The sequence below is a fragment of the Oryzias latipes genome, chromosome 2, assembly GCF_053564925.1.
Source record: "Oryzias latipes strain Hd-rR chromosome 2, Olatipes_Hd-rR_3.1".
Lineage (NCBI taxonomy): Eukaryota > Metazoa > Chordata > Actinopteri > Beloniformes > Adrianichthyidae > Oryzias > Oryzias latipes.
Genome location: NC_136238.1, coordinates 39,391,663 through 39,408,783, shown reverse-complemented (window position 1 = coordinate 39,408,783; position 17,121 = coordinate 39,391,663). Strand labels below are relative to the sequence as shown.

Below are 17,121 nucleotides of genomic sequence, written 5' to 3'. Positions count from 1 at the left end.
GGTGGTACTGCATCCGTCCGCATGACGTCATGCAGGGTGCGGTCTGCAGCCGCTTCCTGCTCCGTCACGTCTGCGAAAGTGAGCCCTTCATGTGGCTCTTTTGTTAAGGCGGAATGCGATCCTCTGAGGCCCCACCTGAAGTTAAATTGCGAAAACTGTTCAGACAAATGTTTTTTTTTTATGTGGAATTAAAACTTTTATAGCCCAAGAAGATTTGAAATATCCACGCTTGCCATAATTCATTAGAGTTTTGATTTTTGAAATACAAATATTTAATTTGTGTAACTTTGTGCCCTTTTCAATAATTTTCAAAGTAAAAATTTTGACCTCAGAATTTTAACAGAGATGTTTACCTAATTTCCGACTCTTTTCTCTTTCCGTTGTGGTGAGTATTGTGATATTATTAATTATAAACATGAATTCCTCCTTTAAAAAGTCAGCCCTGTCTATGTAGGATGTGTGGCATGTCTCTGAATGTAGTAGTGTCAATATTTACATGGTGATTAATGAAAGCTTTCATTTAATTAAGGCGGAGGAGACGTTCAGGCTTTCATTCCTTGTGACATAAACCGGAAGTCGGCAAAATAAAAGCACGGTAAAAGTTGACGGTGCTTTTATATGTCTTTGAGGAAAAATGTCGTAATTTCTTGTCGGCAAAACGTTTTAGTAATTTAATTAGTCATTTTAACGTCTAAGTGTTAGAAGGACAAGTTGTTAATTGATCTGAAATTCGATCTTTAATCCTGTTTATGTCTTATTAATCAATTTACAACCACTTAATTTAAATATATATATATATATATATATATATATATATATATATATATATATATATATATATATATATATATATATATATATATATATATATATATATATATATATATATATATATATATATATATTTAACAACTATTAACAAAAACTAACGTTTAGTGCACCTAAAATGTTTATAAGTAGTTCAAATCGTTTTAACAGGAAGATAGTGGGAAGCGGAAATTGTTTTATTTTGAAGGTTTGAAGCGGAAGCTGTTTGGCAAATGAGTTGAATTTGATGAGAGTCGCGTCGCGAGGACAGGTGGGAGCTCCGCTCCGGTCTGACGAGCCGCTGTTGTTCTCAATACAAAGGGAGCCCGGCTCGGAAACGAGACGAGAGGGGAAAAAAAACAAAGAACAAATCTGTAGTTTTTGTCGGAAACACATCAAATGTAAAGATGGCGGAACTCCTTTAAAAGTCATATTTGAATTTTTTGTGTTGTGAAAATGTCCATCGGCGGAGAAAATTTCAACAGAAACTGCGCAGTCATCGTTTCATAGGAGCGGGAAGTTAAAGTTAAACAGGTACGTTTTTATTTTAATGTTTGTTTTCTGTAAAGTAGTTCGTTTTTTAGTCCACTTAGTTTAAACGTTTTTAGTGGTCTAAAAAAAGACAAAGAGGTCAATACGGAGTAAGGAACTGAAAAGTCAGGTTATCGTGTGCTTAAATAATAAATGTCGCCTTTTGTTCCTATTTTTTTTAGTGTTTTTGGTGCGTTAAAAAAAAACTCGCGCCGCAGAAATATGAAACACTTCCGCGTGAGATGTTCGGTTGACAGCCGGAGAACATCAGACGAAGTTAAAAAGTAACGTCTGGTTCCGCCTTTAGAAAAATAAACATTAGAAAAAAATAGTCCCGAACCGGAATCATGTAAAAACGAAATTTAGAAGGGAAAACTTTATTATTTTGAAAGTCCAGGTACAGGTAGAACCCGGAAGAGACCCGTCAATCATGTCTTAGGACCCCCCCCCCCCCCCCCTTTTTTTTGTAGATACTTTCAGATCGTTTTTAGTATCTATTTTTACTCACTTTGTGTGTTTCTGTCGCAGTGCTGAAAAGACTTCTGGGAGTTTTTTTCCCCTCCATCAGAAAAAGCCGGACAAGATGTTTGGCAGCTGAGCGGACGCCGCTGCACCGCACCGCACCGTTTGGTTGAATCCAGGACGCCCATTTGCTTATCCCCGAGATATGGCGGCTGACGACAAGCTGGCCATCCTCCCGGACGACGAGGAGGATGCAAAGAAGAAGAAGAAGTACGTGCTGTCCGAGCCCTTCAAGTACTTGTCTATGGAGCAGCAGGGGGAGCAGGGCGCCCCTGAACCGGACCCCCAGCCGGAGCCGGTCCAGGACCTGCAACCTGCCCCCATGGACTGTTGTGAGAGGCTGTGCCTGCGCGTCAACAGCCACCTGCTCATCTCCAAAGTCTTCTACTTCTTCTTCTACGCCGCCTACGGCTCTCTGCACCCCCTGCTGGCGGTGTACTACAAGCAGCTGGGCATGTCGGCGAGCCGCAGCGGACTGCTCGTTGGCATACGATACTTCATCGAGTTCTGCAGCGCCCCCTTCTGGGGCATAGTGGCCGACCGGTTCAAGAAGGGCAAGGCGGTGCTGCTGTTTTCCGTCTTGTGTTGGCTGGTCTTCAACTGCGGGATTGGGTTCGTGAACCCAGCAGACATGCAGTGCGTGGAGGTGAGTGGGTCCTCGACCACCACGGCGGTGCCGACCGTTTCCAACGTCACGCAACCTAGCAACTCCACCAACCCCACCAGGAACCGCAGGAGTGTGCTGGACTGGACCGTCGGCGTGCTCCTCAGACACGAACGTAGCGTTGAGCTCAATGCCACCTCGGCCCCCTACAGCCCCACCAACTCCACTGAGAACTCCACCGCACCCTCCACCACAACCAGCACCCAGCCTCCTACAACCCCAATGAAGGAGTACCAGATCGTCTTCAACCAGGACCAGGTGGAGGCCATCTTCCTCATCATTCTGCTCGTCATCATCGTAGGGGAGTTCTTCAGTGCGCCCGCCGTCACCATCGTGGACACGGTCACCCTGCAGTACCTGGGCAAGGCCCGAGACCGCTACGGCCTGCAGAGGATGTGGGGCTCCCTGGGTTGGGGTCTGGCCATGCTCCTGGTGGGGATCTGGATCGACAACACCCACGTGGTCATTCAGACCCACATCGAGGGCTGCGTCCCGCCGGATTATCGCCTGCACAACTACCGTATCGCATTCATAGTCTTTGGCGTCCTGATGGGCGTGGCCTTTGTGGTGGCCACGCAGTTTTATTTTGAGCCCGGTGCGGACTATACGCCGGAGGTCCCGGACGTGGTGGAGGAGTCCCCGAACTCCCAAACCCCAACGGACTCCAGCTCCTCCAACCAGACCCCCAACGGCTCGGAGGCGCCCCAGGAGTTCAACTACAGCGACCTGCTGAGGCTGCTGTGCACAGTGCGCTACAGCTCCGTGCTCTTCGTGGCCTGGTTCATGGGCTTCGGTTACGGATTCGTCTTCAGCTTCCTGTACTGGCACCTGGAGGACCTGAAGGGGACCACCACGCTGTTCGGGGTCTGCTCCGTCCTCAGCCACATCTCAGAACTTGGCGCCTACTTCACCAGCCACAAGTTCATCGAGCTGGTGGGCCACGTCCGGTAAGGAGATCGTAGAACACTAAGACGGCTCTAAGCATGTTTTATTTGAGTTCTTAATGTCACATGTTTGTCGTGTTTGAGGCCTTTGGCACGGGTCGGGTTTGAGAGCGTGTTGTTGTTTTTCTGGGAGGCAGCAGTGGCGAGCGCTCTGACACAAAGCCGTCATTGATGCTCGGGGTTTCCGTGTCCCTGACTCCGTCCGGGGCTGAGCGGACACTCGAGGCGCGGTGTTAGATTTCAGGCTGCAAATCCAAACGCATCAATCTGCCGGCGCGGCCAGAAACGGCTGAGTGACGCTGGAGCAAAGGCTGCTGGGTGACGAAGAACAGCCCTCAATGAATCAGTAACCAAAACCTGTTGAGGCTCCTATGAAGAGCCGCTCTTCTTTGACAAATTAGGACTTTAAAGCTTTAAAGACACATTAGTTAGAACATTTTCAACAATTAAAAAAAAAATCTGCTTTTTAAGGAGCACTTGAAAGTTTTTGTACATTGTTTTTCAAAAAGCAATAGTCCGCCTTATTTTTTTTATATATATATATTGCACTCTGTCAAAATGTTTGGTTGGGTGTTATAAGCTAGCATGGCTAACATGAAGCGACCATTTCTTTTGTTCATTTTTACATAATTCTAACATAGTTGGGATTAAGAATAGTGTTACTAACAAAGTCGGTAATTATGCGCCTTAGAGTTCGTTAGGCCTTAGAAATGACATAAATTCGGAAATAGACTATTTATTAAAGGTGCGGAAATATAGGTAATGTTACTAAATAATGAATGGACTAAAGCTCACCTGCTTAAATTTCTATAGAAAATAATGTGGAAAGTAACCAGATTAACAGAGTTTATCCTCTTGTTAACAAAAAAAAAAAAAAATTCACATCCAAGAAATATTTTGGAAACCGTTTTTGTCGGCTGTTTTCCTGTAGCTCCCGATCTGTAAACGCCCAGAAGACTTGAGCAGTGAATTCCTCAGCTTCAGCTGAAACTATTCCCTCTTTGTGAACCCTGCAAGCATATGGAAATGAGTCACACCCCTTCAAAATAAAAGCATCGCCCTTAAAAAACAAACAAAAAATCTTTATATCTGTTAATAATAAAGATTTAAAAATAAAAGTTCCCTTGAGTGCAACACATAGGAAATTTAGTTTAATGTAGAGTAACAGCTGCTCTTGTCAAACGTAATTATACGGGTGTTTATCTTTGATCTAAAGTCAATTTAGAGCAGCCTAAGACACGTTACACTTTACCCCCATCAACTTTTATTGCCAAGCTAGCTATGCTAACATTGTTTGCTACACTTAACCGGCTCCAGAAGCCGTTTTTGCTCCAGTCCAGATGTCCTTGAAGAACGTAGCACAAACAAAACAAAACCTCCACAGCTGGGTTTCTTTGATTCAAACATTTTTATTGCTCAAGCTATTCATTGGAAAATAAACTGCATCCACTGCTTCCGCGTGTCAATATTTTTTAGGGGCGAGAACCTTCTCTTTTTAGAGAAATCTATTTTAAAAACCTACAAATGACACTTTACAAAAGGTCTTTAATTCAGTTCCCTCTAGACCTTCATTTGATCTGCTTTGAATTCACATTTTGTGTTGGAGAAGTGTTTAGCTAGTACTCGTACATGAGTATAATTTAAATGTAAAAGTCTACTTCAATAGTTTTTTGCGTCCAGAGGGGGTGGGGTGGGGGGGTTTAATGCCGCCTTTAAAAACATTGTAATGCAGTTTGGTCAATTCTTTTGGTAATTTGAGCCGAACACCCACAATTCTGTTGTTTAATAAATATAAATGTATAGAATTCTTTTGATTTTGAAAGTTTAAAACACCTACGTTTAGGGTTGAATTTATAAACAATATAAAACCTTTATGATATGAAATTAGATTTTTTTTTAAAGACGAAAAAAGGATTGATGAGGGCAGTACGGTTTCTTGAATATTAGTGTACATTTTTGTCTGTTTGCAAGTTTTGTTGGACAAATTTAAGGGAAAAAAAGGAGAAAGAACCTCCAATAGAGAACTCTTTCTCCCCAACAGCTATTCATCTAAAGTACACATTTTTTCCTCCAACTTCTGTGCTAAGAAGCCTTACAAAGGTCTTGATACGACTTAAATCTGACAGTAGGAACCTGCAGGAACCCGTTTCAACTTCCGGAACATCTCGATGGTTCTCTGGCGTTCCAAACGTTCCACATGAATAAATCCAGAGTTGCTTTCAGTCGTACACTCAAACTCTGCTTTTGACATTCATGTTAAAATGAGGCTTTTAGCAGCATGTTTGGTCAAACAAAACGCAAGTAACGATGTTTCGTCTCCGTTGGTGATGTCTGCACACGTAAGGGGGAAATTTTTCCATTGACAATCCGGAACAGCGCCAGAAGGTGATGCTGTGGTACCGGTCCGGTCGTCCGTCAGCTGTCACTGACGATCCTTTGTTTGTCAGATAGTTTCTGTTAAAAGATCAAAGGAACAAGAGGAAAAGATCAAAGGCAAAAAGGGAAAACATCAAAGGGGAAAATAAGTCACTTCTAAGAGGACACTGAAAGAAGCCAAACCCCCCACAAAGCCAGAACTGTAAACGCCGCTCCACGGGTCCAACTGGATCCTGAACCAACACGATGCCGCTCTGAAGACGACGTTATCTACGTGAATTTAGCATCGGAAGGCGCTGAAACGCCCGCGTTTGCATTCCTGCATAGGAATAAAAAAAGACAGCCTTTTGTCTGTGGCTAAAGTGGTTTTGGAGGAAGGAATGCAGTTTCTGCACCAACAACTAGACCGTCAACATAAATGACACAGAAACCCAAGCAGCTGTGAACTAGACTGAATCCCATGAAAACCTGCGGCCTCGTTAAAAGTTCGCTTCATTAGTGTCAAGTGTTGTTTGCTAGGACCCATTAAATGGATAAAAACGGGTCAAAGATGTTTTGTGATCAGAAGTTTAAACCATTTACCCATTTAAATGTTAAAAACGAAACAAAAATCCTAATTAAATCAAAGTAATTCTGTTTATTTTCAGTGGTTTTAAATGAAAGGCGGATGTTTTTGGCTCTTTTTAGCTGAAAACAATCAGCTGACGGACGACCGGACCGGTACCGCACTACCACCTTCTGGCTCTGTTCCGGATTGTCAATGGAAAAATTTCCACAAGATGTTGAAACACAAACCCCGTTTAGTCTTTTTGGTTTAGGTTTTGCCACTTCCTGTGGAGGAAACGCCATCCGTGAGACTGACTGTTGCTAGATCGGGGCGTTTGTTTGTGCAGGAGCCACGGGGCCGCCACTCGACAGGTTCCTCTGTGGCGATGGAGGAAGTCTGGCTGTGCGTGACTCTGAGCTGAACTTCCTGAAAGAGTGCCGCCGTTCCCGTGATCTTACCTTTGACTTCCTGTTAGCATAAACGGAAACAATATGAGTGTTTGGTAACCTCTGCTGATTATTGGAGCTGAATTTGAAACGGTAGCAACAAAAATGTTATTAAATAACTCAAAACAACTGCTGTCAGTGAGCTTTAAATGAAGAAATTACAGTTTTATTGATGGAAAATTCCACTTTTGATCTGTTCAAGTCAAAAGTTCAACAGAAAACTTTTTTTTTAATAAACAAAATAGTTTTTAGTGAAAAGAAGTTTGCAAAATAAAAGTGTATTCAGTATTTTTGACAGCAGTTTTATCCCTATAATCATAGTTCTTGTTCATGTTCTGAATCCTAAAACTAAGAAAATAGAAAACAAAAACAGCAGGAAGTTTGACTTACCAAAATAAAAGCTTTAGATTTCTAAAAATCTTTCAAATTCTTGCTGTAACTTTGCAAGGATCAAAGGCGAAAATTCAATTTGTTAATTTGTGTACATAAATATTTTAAATCCTGAATCAAAAAAAATACTAAACAAAAACAACAGGAAGTTTGAATTACCAAATTAAGACTTCAAAGAATCTGTACTTTTTTTTTTTTTTTTTTTTTTTTTTTTGTAAAGTTGGGAAGGTCAAAGGCCAAAGTTGCGATTTTAAATTTGTTTAGTTGAACGTTTTGAATCCTAAATTTAAGAAACTAGAAAACCAAACCAGGAAGAACAATTTACCAAAATGTAAATTTGAGAGGATCAAAGGCCAAAGTTGCGATTTTAAATTGTTTTTTTTTTCTTTTTGTTTTTTTACGGCCTTCCTTCAGGCTCTTTGTTTTAAAAACGTCAAATTGAGTAGTTGGAGCTTTAAACTCCGTTTGTCTCCTGTTGTGGATTCGGACGTTCCTCCGCTGTAAAGGCTGTTCTGAAAAGGCGTGGATGCTGGTTGGTCAGAGGCGCTGTGGTTACACATCAGAGGTGATCCGGGACGGCCCCTCCTGTCTAAAACCTGTTTGTTTTGCCTGAACAAACACGAGGAGGGCGAGGTTTACCCACAGTCCTCTGATGCAGGACGTTCTCTGAGATGGTCTTTAACAGGATGTGTAGACAGGAAGTGTCCAGGACGGGTTTTGGACCTTCACTTTTCAGAATGTAAAGCCTCGTTTCTTCTCACCTCCCCGTCCAGAGTGCTGTACATCGGCCTGGCCTGCAACACCGCCCGGTATCTCTACATCTCCTACCTGGAGAACGCCTGGATCGTTCTGCCCATGGAGGTCCTTCAAGGTAACCAGCCGTTTGATCCGGTGGGGGGCGGGGCTTACAGGAACCGACGACTGTTTGTCCAAGAGGCTCAACCGGCAGGAGAGATCCGTCCCCCAAACCAGGAGCTTGTTGTTTGTGGACTTCATGAAGCTTTTGGTTGATCTTCTGGATTTGCTTAAAAACAAAAAAAACAAAAAATCAAAATAAAAGCTGAAGTTTCAAATACGTGTTTTTCTACACAAACAAAACAACACAAAAAAGGGAAAAGACCTGATTAAAAGACAGAATATAATGTAAAATAAACATAAAGCAAAATAACACAGAGTTCCCTTTTCAGCCCAATTTCGCTTGTTTACTTTTTTTTCTTTTTTTTTCCGGTGCATTGTGTTCTGCATCCTGATTGGCTGTAGATTGTTGTCAATCAATCTCCTCCGTGCGGCGTTTGCTGTACAGAATGCGTTCAGCTCGCCAAATCTACAAAACGATTCGACCGCCAGCAGATCTTTGTTTCCAAAATATTTATAACCATTGCAAAAAAAAAAAAAGAAAAGGCTACATCGTTAATTTAGTCTATTTCGGGAAACGCAGCTCCTGCGATAAACGAAGAACAGCTTTACGTTTAAGAACAGAGACGATGGGGAGGAAAGTTTAAATCAATCATTAGTACTGGAATCTAATTTTTAATGTCAAAATTGTTTTTCCACAAGAAGCAAACTATTTAGAATGCGTTGCGAGGCGTTGTCATGGTAACGGCTGCAGAACCTGCACCCCGCTTAGCTCCAACCCCCTCCCCCGCGGGGGAGGTGGCTGCAGAGCGAGATTGGCGCGGGCTCTGTAGGGGTTACCATGGCAACACATAGCATCGCAGGTCAATAAGTCCTTTTTTTTGTGAAAAACAATTTAAACCTAAAAAATTACAAAAATTAAAATAACTGATTTATATTTAGTTCAGTATTTTATTTATTTAACTGGTTTTATTTCATTTCAATATTCCAGTGGAAAAAACCATAAACGGTTTGAGACGTCCACCCAGAGAAAACACGCCGAGTCAACGAACAAATCGGGGCTTAAAGCTCCGACTCCTCAGGGATTAAGGCTTTAAATGAGGCCAAAACGGGCGTGTGGTCACATGACAGGAAGTCGAGTCACCCAGAGGAACACATTTCCTGAAAGCAGCTTCAACAGGACAGACAGGAAGTCTGTTCTTTTATTTTGATAAAGGTTTTGTGAAGAGGAGAGAGAAGTCCACAGCAGCTCTGTTGAATGAATTGAAAACGTGTTTGATCTGTTTTTGTTTCTGCGTGACGCAATCGAGGCGCCTAAGAGAAGAAAAAGGTGTGATTCTGGAGGGAAAAAACTCCCAGAATGCCTTTGAAAAGACCGGATAATTGTCTGTTCGCTCGCTTCAGTTCTCGTCTAAAACTTTTCCTCTTTCTGCTCTGCAAAAGCAAAGAATGCGCCCTGTCATGTGTGGTCTGTGTTTGGAAGAGCTCACCTGTGCGTCCTGCAGGGGTGACCCACGCCTCGGTGTGGGCGGCGTGCATCTCCTTCCTGAGCGCCGCCGTCCCCCCGGCTCTGAGGACGTCGGCTCAGGGGATCCTGCAGGGGCTGCACCTGGGGCTGGGCCGTGGCTGCGGTGCCATGGTGGGAGGAGTCTTTGTCAATTATTTTGGTACGAACCCCCCCTCCCCCCCTCCTCTAGATGTTCTGAGTCTGTGCCCTTTTTAATGAACCGCTTTTGATTCAGGCGCCGCCGAGACGTTCCGAGGAATCGGCATGGCCTCCCTCGTCATCCTCCTCATCTTCTCCCTCATCCAGTGTCTGAGTGAAGACGGCAGAGAGAAAGGTGAGCGGGAAAACTCCCATCAGCCTTTGCTCTTCACAGACGCACAATCCTGAGTCTTCATTTACCAAATAAACTCAAGTACAGGAAAAGAGACATTTCCAGAATAAAAGCCTTTTAGAGAAGGTGGATAGTGCTCATTATCCACTTTGTTCTGATCGTTTGTGTACAATTTTTGAGAATAAAGTTGTACAATTATGAGATCAAAAGTTAAAAAATTACGAAAATAGTCATCAGGAATTTTTTTTAGAATTTTTGTACAATAATGGATAAAAAAATCAATATTTCATGAGAATGAGAATAACGGCCAGGTTTTACCAGGATAAAGTCGTACAGTTATGACAAAAAAGTCAGAATTTTACAAGACGATTATTAGGGGAAAAAAGTCCAAATTGTGACAGTTGTACAGTATCAGAAAAAAAATCCAGATTTTACAAGAATAAAGTCGAAAATTTTTATTTCTGATATTTAAAGTGAAAAAGAGACCAGATTTTTGAAATAGTATGCACTCCACGGTTTAAGTGCTATTTTTAATAAATGCATTTCAAAGTAAAAGGCATCAAATTTCTAGAATAAATTTGTAAGAATAAAGTTGTAAAATTATGAGAAAATGGTGAAAATGTAATGGAAAAAAATTGAACAAAGATTTGCAATTATGCAAAAAAAAAGGAAAATTACACAAAAATAAAGTTCTACAATATGAGAAAAGAATTGTAAATTTATGCTTTTTATGCTCTGGATTCTGATGGATTTTGAACCGTAATTACTCTTGTAACATGTTGACTGTTTTTCCTAATATTTGTAATATTCTGGTGTAATATTTTGACTATTTCTTATGATTTTTTTAAACGTAATTATTATAGATTTTTGCTTTAATTGTGGCTTTAATTTTATTAACCAATTTGCTGAATCACAGTTAATTCAATAAATACAAATTAAACATTCATTCATGTATTTGTACCATGAGGTCGGTGCATCCTTTCATTCAACAATCCTGAAACTTTTGAAAAAGAAACTGAAATTTATTTATTTTTTTCATAGAAAAGTCATAAAAACTCTTTAAAAACATATTTATTTGCAATTCATGTTTTTTTTAGTTTGTAATATAGATGGAGATTTTAAATAATTGGATCTAATGTCATTAGATTAAAACAGCCGTTCTTTTTTATACTTGTATACTAAACGTCAGACTGATTCAAATTCTAAATGAGTTAATCTCTTTTTTTATGTGTTTAACATCTGGGTTACTACAGAAGAGTTCTGTTTTCCTCTAACCTGTAGACAAAATAGGTTTTTCTGTGGGTTCATTTTCTATCGTAAACTGAGAATATCCCGGACAAGCCCCCAATGAGCCGTTGTCGGCTGAAAGTAAATCTTTCTGAAACAAAAAGCCCTGATTCCAACGCTTTCCTTCAGAGGACAAAATCTTGGCGGAGAACATCCCGGTTCCGTCCAGCCCCGTTCCCATCGCCACCATCGACCTGGTTCAGAACCACAACCAGAACGCTGTGGATAGCCCCGTCCCGGCCCGCCCGGCCACAGCGCTGCTCCTCAAAAAGACGAAGCACCAGCAGGACCAGGAGGACCCCATGAAGCCGGCGTGGGTGCTCTCTGGCGCCCCCTGGGTCACCATTTCCTTCGCCATCGTCCAGATCAGAGAGATGATCAGCCTGAAGAGGAGCAGCCGAGCCGCCACAGACGACCAACCGCCGGAGGTAAAAGGATAAAGTTTCTCCAGACCCAAACTTTAATGAGCATCAAAACAGTCTAAAGGCTGAAGCAGAAATTACTAAAAACTAACAAAACTAACCTGCTGGAGTGGAGTTTTTCCACTCTTTTGTCTGTGAAACTGTTCTTCTAAATCTGTAACTTTCACTAATCAGAAACTTCCTCCTCTCATCGGTTGGCTGCTCTCTGAAGACAGGTGAGGCGTTGGCTGTGTGGCGGTGAACGCCAAACGGCGGTGTGTGTGTGTGATGCTGCGGTGACGGGTCCACGCTCTGCTGTGTGCTCGCTGTCGTGTGATCTGACGAGTGGCGCGGTTTGTGGGTGTGTCGTCCGGCCTGAGGCGTCCTACGACGCCTGCATGCATCGCTTGCCTGCCGCCATCCGTCCTGACTCCGCCCCCTCCTGCCTGTCTGTGTGCTTGCGCTGAAGCGTAGATGTGGAGAGCAGCTGCAGAGGTGGGGACACCTGTCCGTGCAGGTGATCCAGTTCTGCAGCTGCTGGTCTTTGTTCATCGCAGGTCAAAGCACAAAAAAAAACTCTGTTTTGACACAAACGTTCTTCCAACAAAAGCCACATTTGACTTTGTTGTACGCAAAACAAAACCTTCAGAAAAACAAAACAGACCTAAATGTTTTCACATAAACGAGTTGGCAAAAATGTTCAAATGTTTGCTGAGCCCAACAGGTGCCAGTGGGTAAAATAAAGAATAGATCGGATAAACTGTGCGCCGTGTCCAGGCTGTGACTAATGATGACGTCACACTGTTGATTGGAATCCTGAATCCTGGCAACTCGCTCGCACAGAACAAGCGAACGGACGGCAGTCCAAAGCCTTCTTTTTGTTGCGCCCCCTGTAGCAAAGCATTCAAACACGAAGCTACGAGTCCGGCTGCTCTGATCAGAGACACACACATGCAATGTGTGCGCGCGCACAATGGCACAACGATTGATTAACAATTGATTAATCCGTGTTGCAGATTTTTTATTTCTTTTCAGAAGTTCATTTTGTCAAATTGAAAATCAGTTTTCTTCCAAAAAAAGGTCAAATTCGAAGCTCCCATCATCTGTCCCAAACCTTTTAATACCAGAGCTGCCGCCGCCGGCTTTTCAGTTTAATGTTTCAACCACAATTAATGTAATTCCATAAACTCGGAAGTGGAGAAAAGCATCTCTGGGTAGCAAAACTTTACTACCCTGAAGTGGTCAGAATCATATGATTTATGTCATTTTCTTGTAAGCTTTACTTCCTCAAAGGTGTCAGAAACCAATTGTTTTACAGCAGTTGCATAAACACTATACTGTCATAAAGTCGTCAGAACCAAATGTTTTACGATAATTGCATTAATGCTGTGTCACCGCAGGTAGCGACCGGGAGAAGACGCTTCTTCTTTTGTGTATTTGCTGTTTACTGACGCTTGTCCACCATCTACAACAGGAAGAGGCTCGGTGCACAAAGTCTAAGCGGTGCAAATCCCACAAATGTTTGTTTTTCAGAGCTCTGTTCCTATAAATGTTGGTCTTGGTCTCGTATTAACCCGACTGAACACAAACCGCAAAGATTGACGTCTCCTTCATGATCATGATTACTGCGGCTGGTGCTTCCATGTTTGGATGCCGACGCCCCCAACAGATCACTAAATCCCCGATTGGTCAGAGTGCTGCGTTACCGCGGTTCAGCGTGAAAAAGTTCAACCATTTGAACTGTCTGTGCGATCAACGGACGCCTGATTTGTGCGCGGAGCTCACGATCGGACTTAAAAACTTGCGGAGAGACGCGCGATCGTGGCCGTTCTGGACGCGGAAGCCCGGAATTCTGGTCTGCGCCGTTGACTAGAGAACTCTTCCACAGAGCATCCTTAACGTGTTTCTTAAAGGAAAGAGACCTTTAGTGCTGGAAGAGGATGGATTTAAAGACGCTGCAACCCAACCTAAGGCACTTCTGCAAACGTTTGTGCAGAATATTTACTACTTGCAGGAAAACACAATGTTCATAAAAATCTTTTATTTTGATGGGAAGTTTAGACAGTGATTTAGTGCCGACATAGCTTCCGAGCCAATTATGGCTAATTTTGTCCTAGCATATAGATTACGTGGGACTTTAACCGTTTTATCTTGCATAAGGTGAAATTCATGAACTATACTATCTTCATGAACGCACCAAACGCCGAGCATTAGAAGTACCAAACATGAGGCGGGTCTCCACGGAGTACCGGCACCTTTTGGGGGAAAATTTACACATCATTTTATGTGACTAATCAACTAATCTAAAAAAAAATCGTGAACTGATCGACCACTGAAATAATTAGTAGTGACAGCCGTCTTTAACACTTTAGTATGGTCGAGTCGTTAGAATCAGTTTATGCTTTACCACAGGAACAGCACAACAACAAAGGTGGGAAAGTTTCATTAATAACCTTTTGTGACCGGCGATGCCTAAATAACACACATTTGACCGCCTGTAACGTATCGACTGTTTACACGCCCAACGCCAATCGGCTGTTTCTGACACGGAGAAACGCGCTTTTCAAGTCGTCTTTCTGCCCTTAAGGATCCGCTGGAATTGTGTTGATCGCGGTTCAAGAGTTGCGTTTTTTAAAAAGACGTTTTTTTTAAAAGACGTTTGGAGCCTCAAGGTATCGATTTAAAACCGGCGCGTGAATCTGTTTAAAGTCAACCCCGTCTTAAACGGTAAAGGTCAGGGTTCACCTTCTTCTATACACCACGGTGCCATTGAGCAACTCTTGGGTTATAAAGGGGAGGTCCTTCAAAGAGAGGGTTCTTTTCAAAAGGACTTCCCCGGCTGGAATAAAGAATCATGATAACATTTGCACGAATCAAATATTTAAATCTGGAAATCAAAAGAACACACACTCAGTTAACTGTTGTGCGTTTGGATTTTTCCAGTCAAAATGATGTGATGATTCAGTCTTTGGTGCCACAAACACCCACAGACCCAAGAGCTGACATTTCAGATGGCAGGCAGCGCACGCCGCCTCGGCCCACGTCCATTTCCACGAGTCCCACGGTGGATTCGGCCCTGAAGGCCTCGCCTGAACCCGCGATATGAGGGGCAACAACCTGAAAGGAAAGGATTCAGAGTCTGAAAAAAAACGCCAATGAACCAAATATGGGAGGGGGGGGGTTACCATGACAACATAAATGACACAAATGGGTTGAAGTTCCCCAAAGCAGTAAGATTCAAGATCATCAAAGTGACCACGTTTGTCAGAAAGTTGCTTTTCTACAGCTTCAAATCTGCCCAGTTACCATGACGACCTCATAAAAAGAAGCTTTCTTTTTGATTTATTCCAGTTTTCATAAACTTTCGGGAGAATTTAAGGGGTTCCTTGGAAACCTTTTACGGAAGAAAGTCAGTTCAACCGATTATAACCTCATCCCGATTTAAACCCGGAACACATTTTCCATCCTTCTGCTTCCTGAAAAAGACTCATCAAAGACGGCAGCTAGCAGGATTTCCCCTGAAGGACGGGCTAGAAGCTGCACCAAAACGTGTTTGTGGCACAAAGAAAGCCTTCCTTAAAAGTCTGGAAGATTTTTGAAAAGCCTTAAAGAAATGACAACGGACCTTTGGAGGTTATGCAGAGGACGACCAAGCCGCTTCCTGCTACGTTTGGACCCCATTTCACTTTTAGTTCTAATTCCAAAAAGGCTCATTTCAGTCTAAAGTACATTTCACTTATAAATGTATAGAATTTATACATTTTAAATATCAAAACCAAAAAAACGTATTTTAATGTTTCAATTTTTCCTCATCTTTTAAACACTTTTTTTTTATTGCTAGGTGACTGATGAGGCCCCACCTCAAACCCAGGAGGCGCCAACGGCGAGCGGCGGCCAACAGGAACTACAAAGAAGCAACGACGACTCGCAACCGACGGACCAAACCCAGCCCGCCTCAGAGGGAACCCCCCCCTTCATGGAGGAGGACACTCAGCCACACTTGAGCTGACCTCCGTCACGGAGACGGATCTAAACTCTGTATTTATACCCATAATTAAGACCTGGAAATTATTGGGATCTAAGTTATTTATTTGAATTTTTGCGGGTTTGTTTGGGTGGCGAAGCGGAAGTCCCCCCCCCCCCCTCCTTATTTTCATCGTTTTGCCTGGTCTGATCCGTAAAGGTCAGACACGCCTCTTTATAAGCTATTTAACCCGGTTTCCCTCAAATCTAGCGGAGTGTTGCTTCAATGACTCAGCACTTTGATCCAGAAACATGACGCTGCGCCTCTATGGTGAAAGCATCAAAGCTGACTCGGCTTTAACCTTCATTTACTGTAGGGAACGGTCGACAAATACAGTTCAACGTCCAGAGAGTTCACTTTTTTGACGTTTAGTTTGTATTTGGACACTTTTCAGGAAACGAAGCAGGTAGTCGTGTTAAATACGGTTCAGAAATGAGCATTTTTTTCCTTCAAAAATGACTTTATTTTTCAAAAAACCTAAACGCTAAACAGACATCAAACGTTTTTGTTTGATTCTGGGGCCGACCCGAAAGTATTTGAGAGTGAAAAGTGCCTCGTGGATGTCTAAAGCTGCTGTAGAAACACTCCAGTGTGGATTTGCTTTGCAAACGCTGACAGAAAGAAAAAGAGGAATTCAGCAGCATTTGTGAGCATCTTTATTTTTCCGCACACATTTGATCAGTGAGATTCTGGACTTGAAGGCGTCTTTGTAAGCCTCTTAATCTGAAGTTTTCTTGTGTACGGCACTCCTACGGAGATCCGTCTTTAACGCCGCCCGATCCCTACTGTTCAAACTGCCAACGCCCGCGCGGACTCGCCTCTCCACTTCATGCCAAAAGGTTCCCAGTATTCAGCGTTTCTGTGGAGGAAAGCCTTAAGATGAACTCTGTTCATTGTTTTGTTGCACAGATGATTAAAGGATATTTTGGAAAAAGACTAAAAAGGGATTTGTTGTTGCCTTTTTTTTTCAGAAAAAAATCCGTTAAACAAATATTTAAGTATACAAGTCTCCAAACAAAAGATTTTGGGTTTTTTTTGGTCTCTAAACCTTAAAATGTCAAATTTTCAGTGCCTGCAGTGGCAGACAGCGGCCACTTGATGGCAGTAGCGCTCCAGCGCATGACTTGGGGCTCTGTGGTTGTGTGTGAGTGGAGGGTTATTGAGGTCATGGTGCGCCTGCTACTGATGGGTGTGAGTGGGAGGACAGTAATAGGCTTCCTCAAAAACGAGACTGCGTGCTGTCATAAAAAAATAATAATAAAACTGAGCCGCCCCGCTGAGATCCATGGAGACGAGTCAACAACTGTTTGTTCTCCAGAGCTCCTCAAAGATCAACTGCACGGATAATCAGGCGGGGCCAGTCCGTTATTCCCAACCGGACTGAAATCCCAGCTTTGTGGCTCCGTGGTCGCTGGCGCCCGTACGGGCTTTGCTAGTTTTTGGGTCTTAGAGCAGACCAGCCGCACCTCTACCCCGAATTTACTTAAGT

General features: G+C 42.8%; 1 protein-coding gene and 1 long non-coding RNA gene across 5 annotated transcripts; one reads left to right on the top strand and one right to left on the bottom strand.

Moving 5' to 3' along the window:
- The first annotated feature begins 21 nt into the window (after window positions 1–21).
- On the top strand, window positions 22–16,575 carry LOC101169093 (major facilitator superfamily domain-containing protein 6-A). 4 transcript variants are annotated; one of them, XM_011481466.4, is made up of 8 exons: window positions 1,005–1,341; window positions 1,867–3,471; window positions 8,001–8,098; window positions 9,588–9,749; window positions 9,825–9,923; window positions 11,337–11,635; window positions 11,804–11,844; window positions 15,450–16,575. In XM_011481466.4, the coding sequence occupies exons 2-8, from the start codon at window positions 2,006–2,008 to the stop codon at window positions 15,451–15,453; spliced, it is 2,169 nt and encodes a 722-aa protein (XP_011479768.1). In that variant the 5' UTR covers window positions 1,005–1,341; window positions 1,867–2,005; the 3' UTR covers window positions 15,454–16,575. The 4 variants fall into 4 exon arrangements, with proteins under 4 accessions (XP_011479756.1, XP_011479768.1, XP_004066420.1 ...); XM_011481454.4 differs by lacking the exons at window positions 1,005–1,341; window positions 11,804–11,844 and adding an exon at window positions 22–385; XM_004066372.5 differs by lacking the exon at window positions 11,804–11,844 and having other exon boundaries at window positions 1,008–1,341.
- Window positions 3,990–9,712, bottom strand: LOC144988287 (uncharacterized). Its single transcript, XR_013652147.1, has 2 exons — window positions 9,573–9,712; window positions 3,990–8,251 (listed from the first exon to the last, which is right to left on the bottom strand). It is a non-coding gene; the product is annotated as an uncharacterized LOC144988287 (long non-coding RNA).
- Window positions 16,576–17,121: the final 546 nt, after the last annotated feature.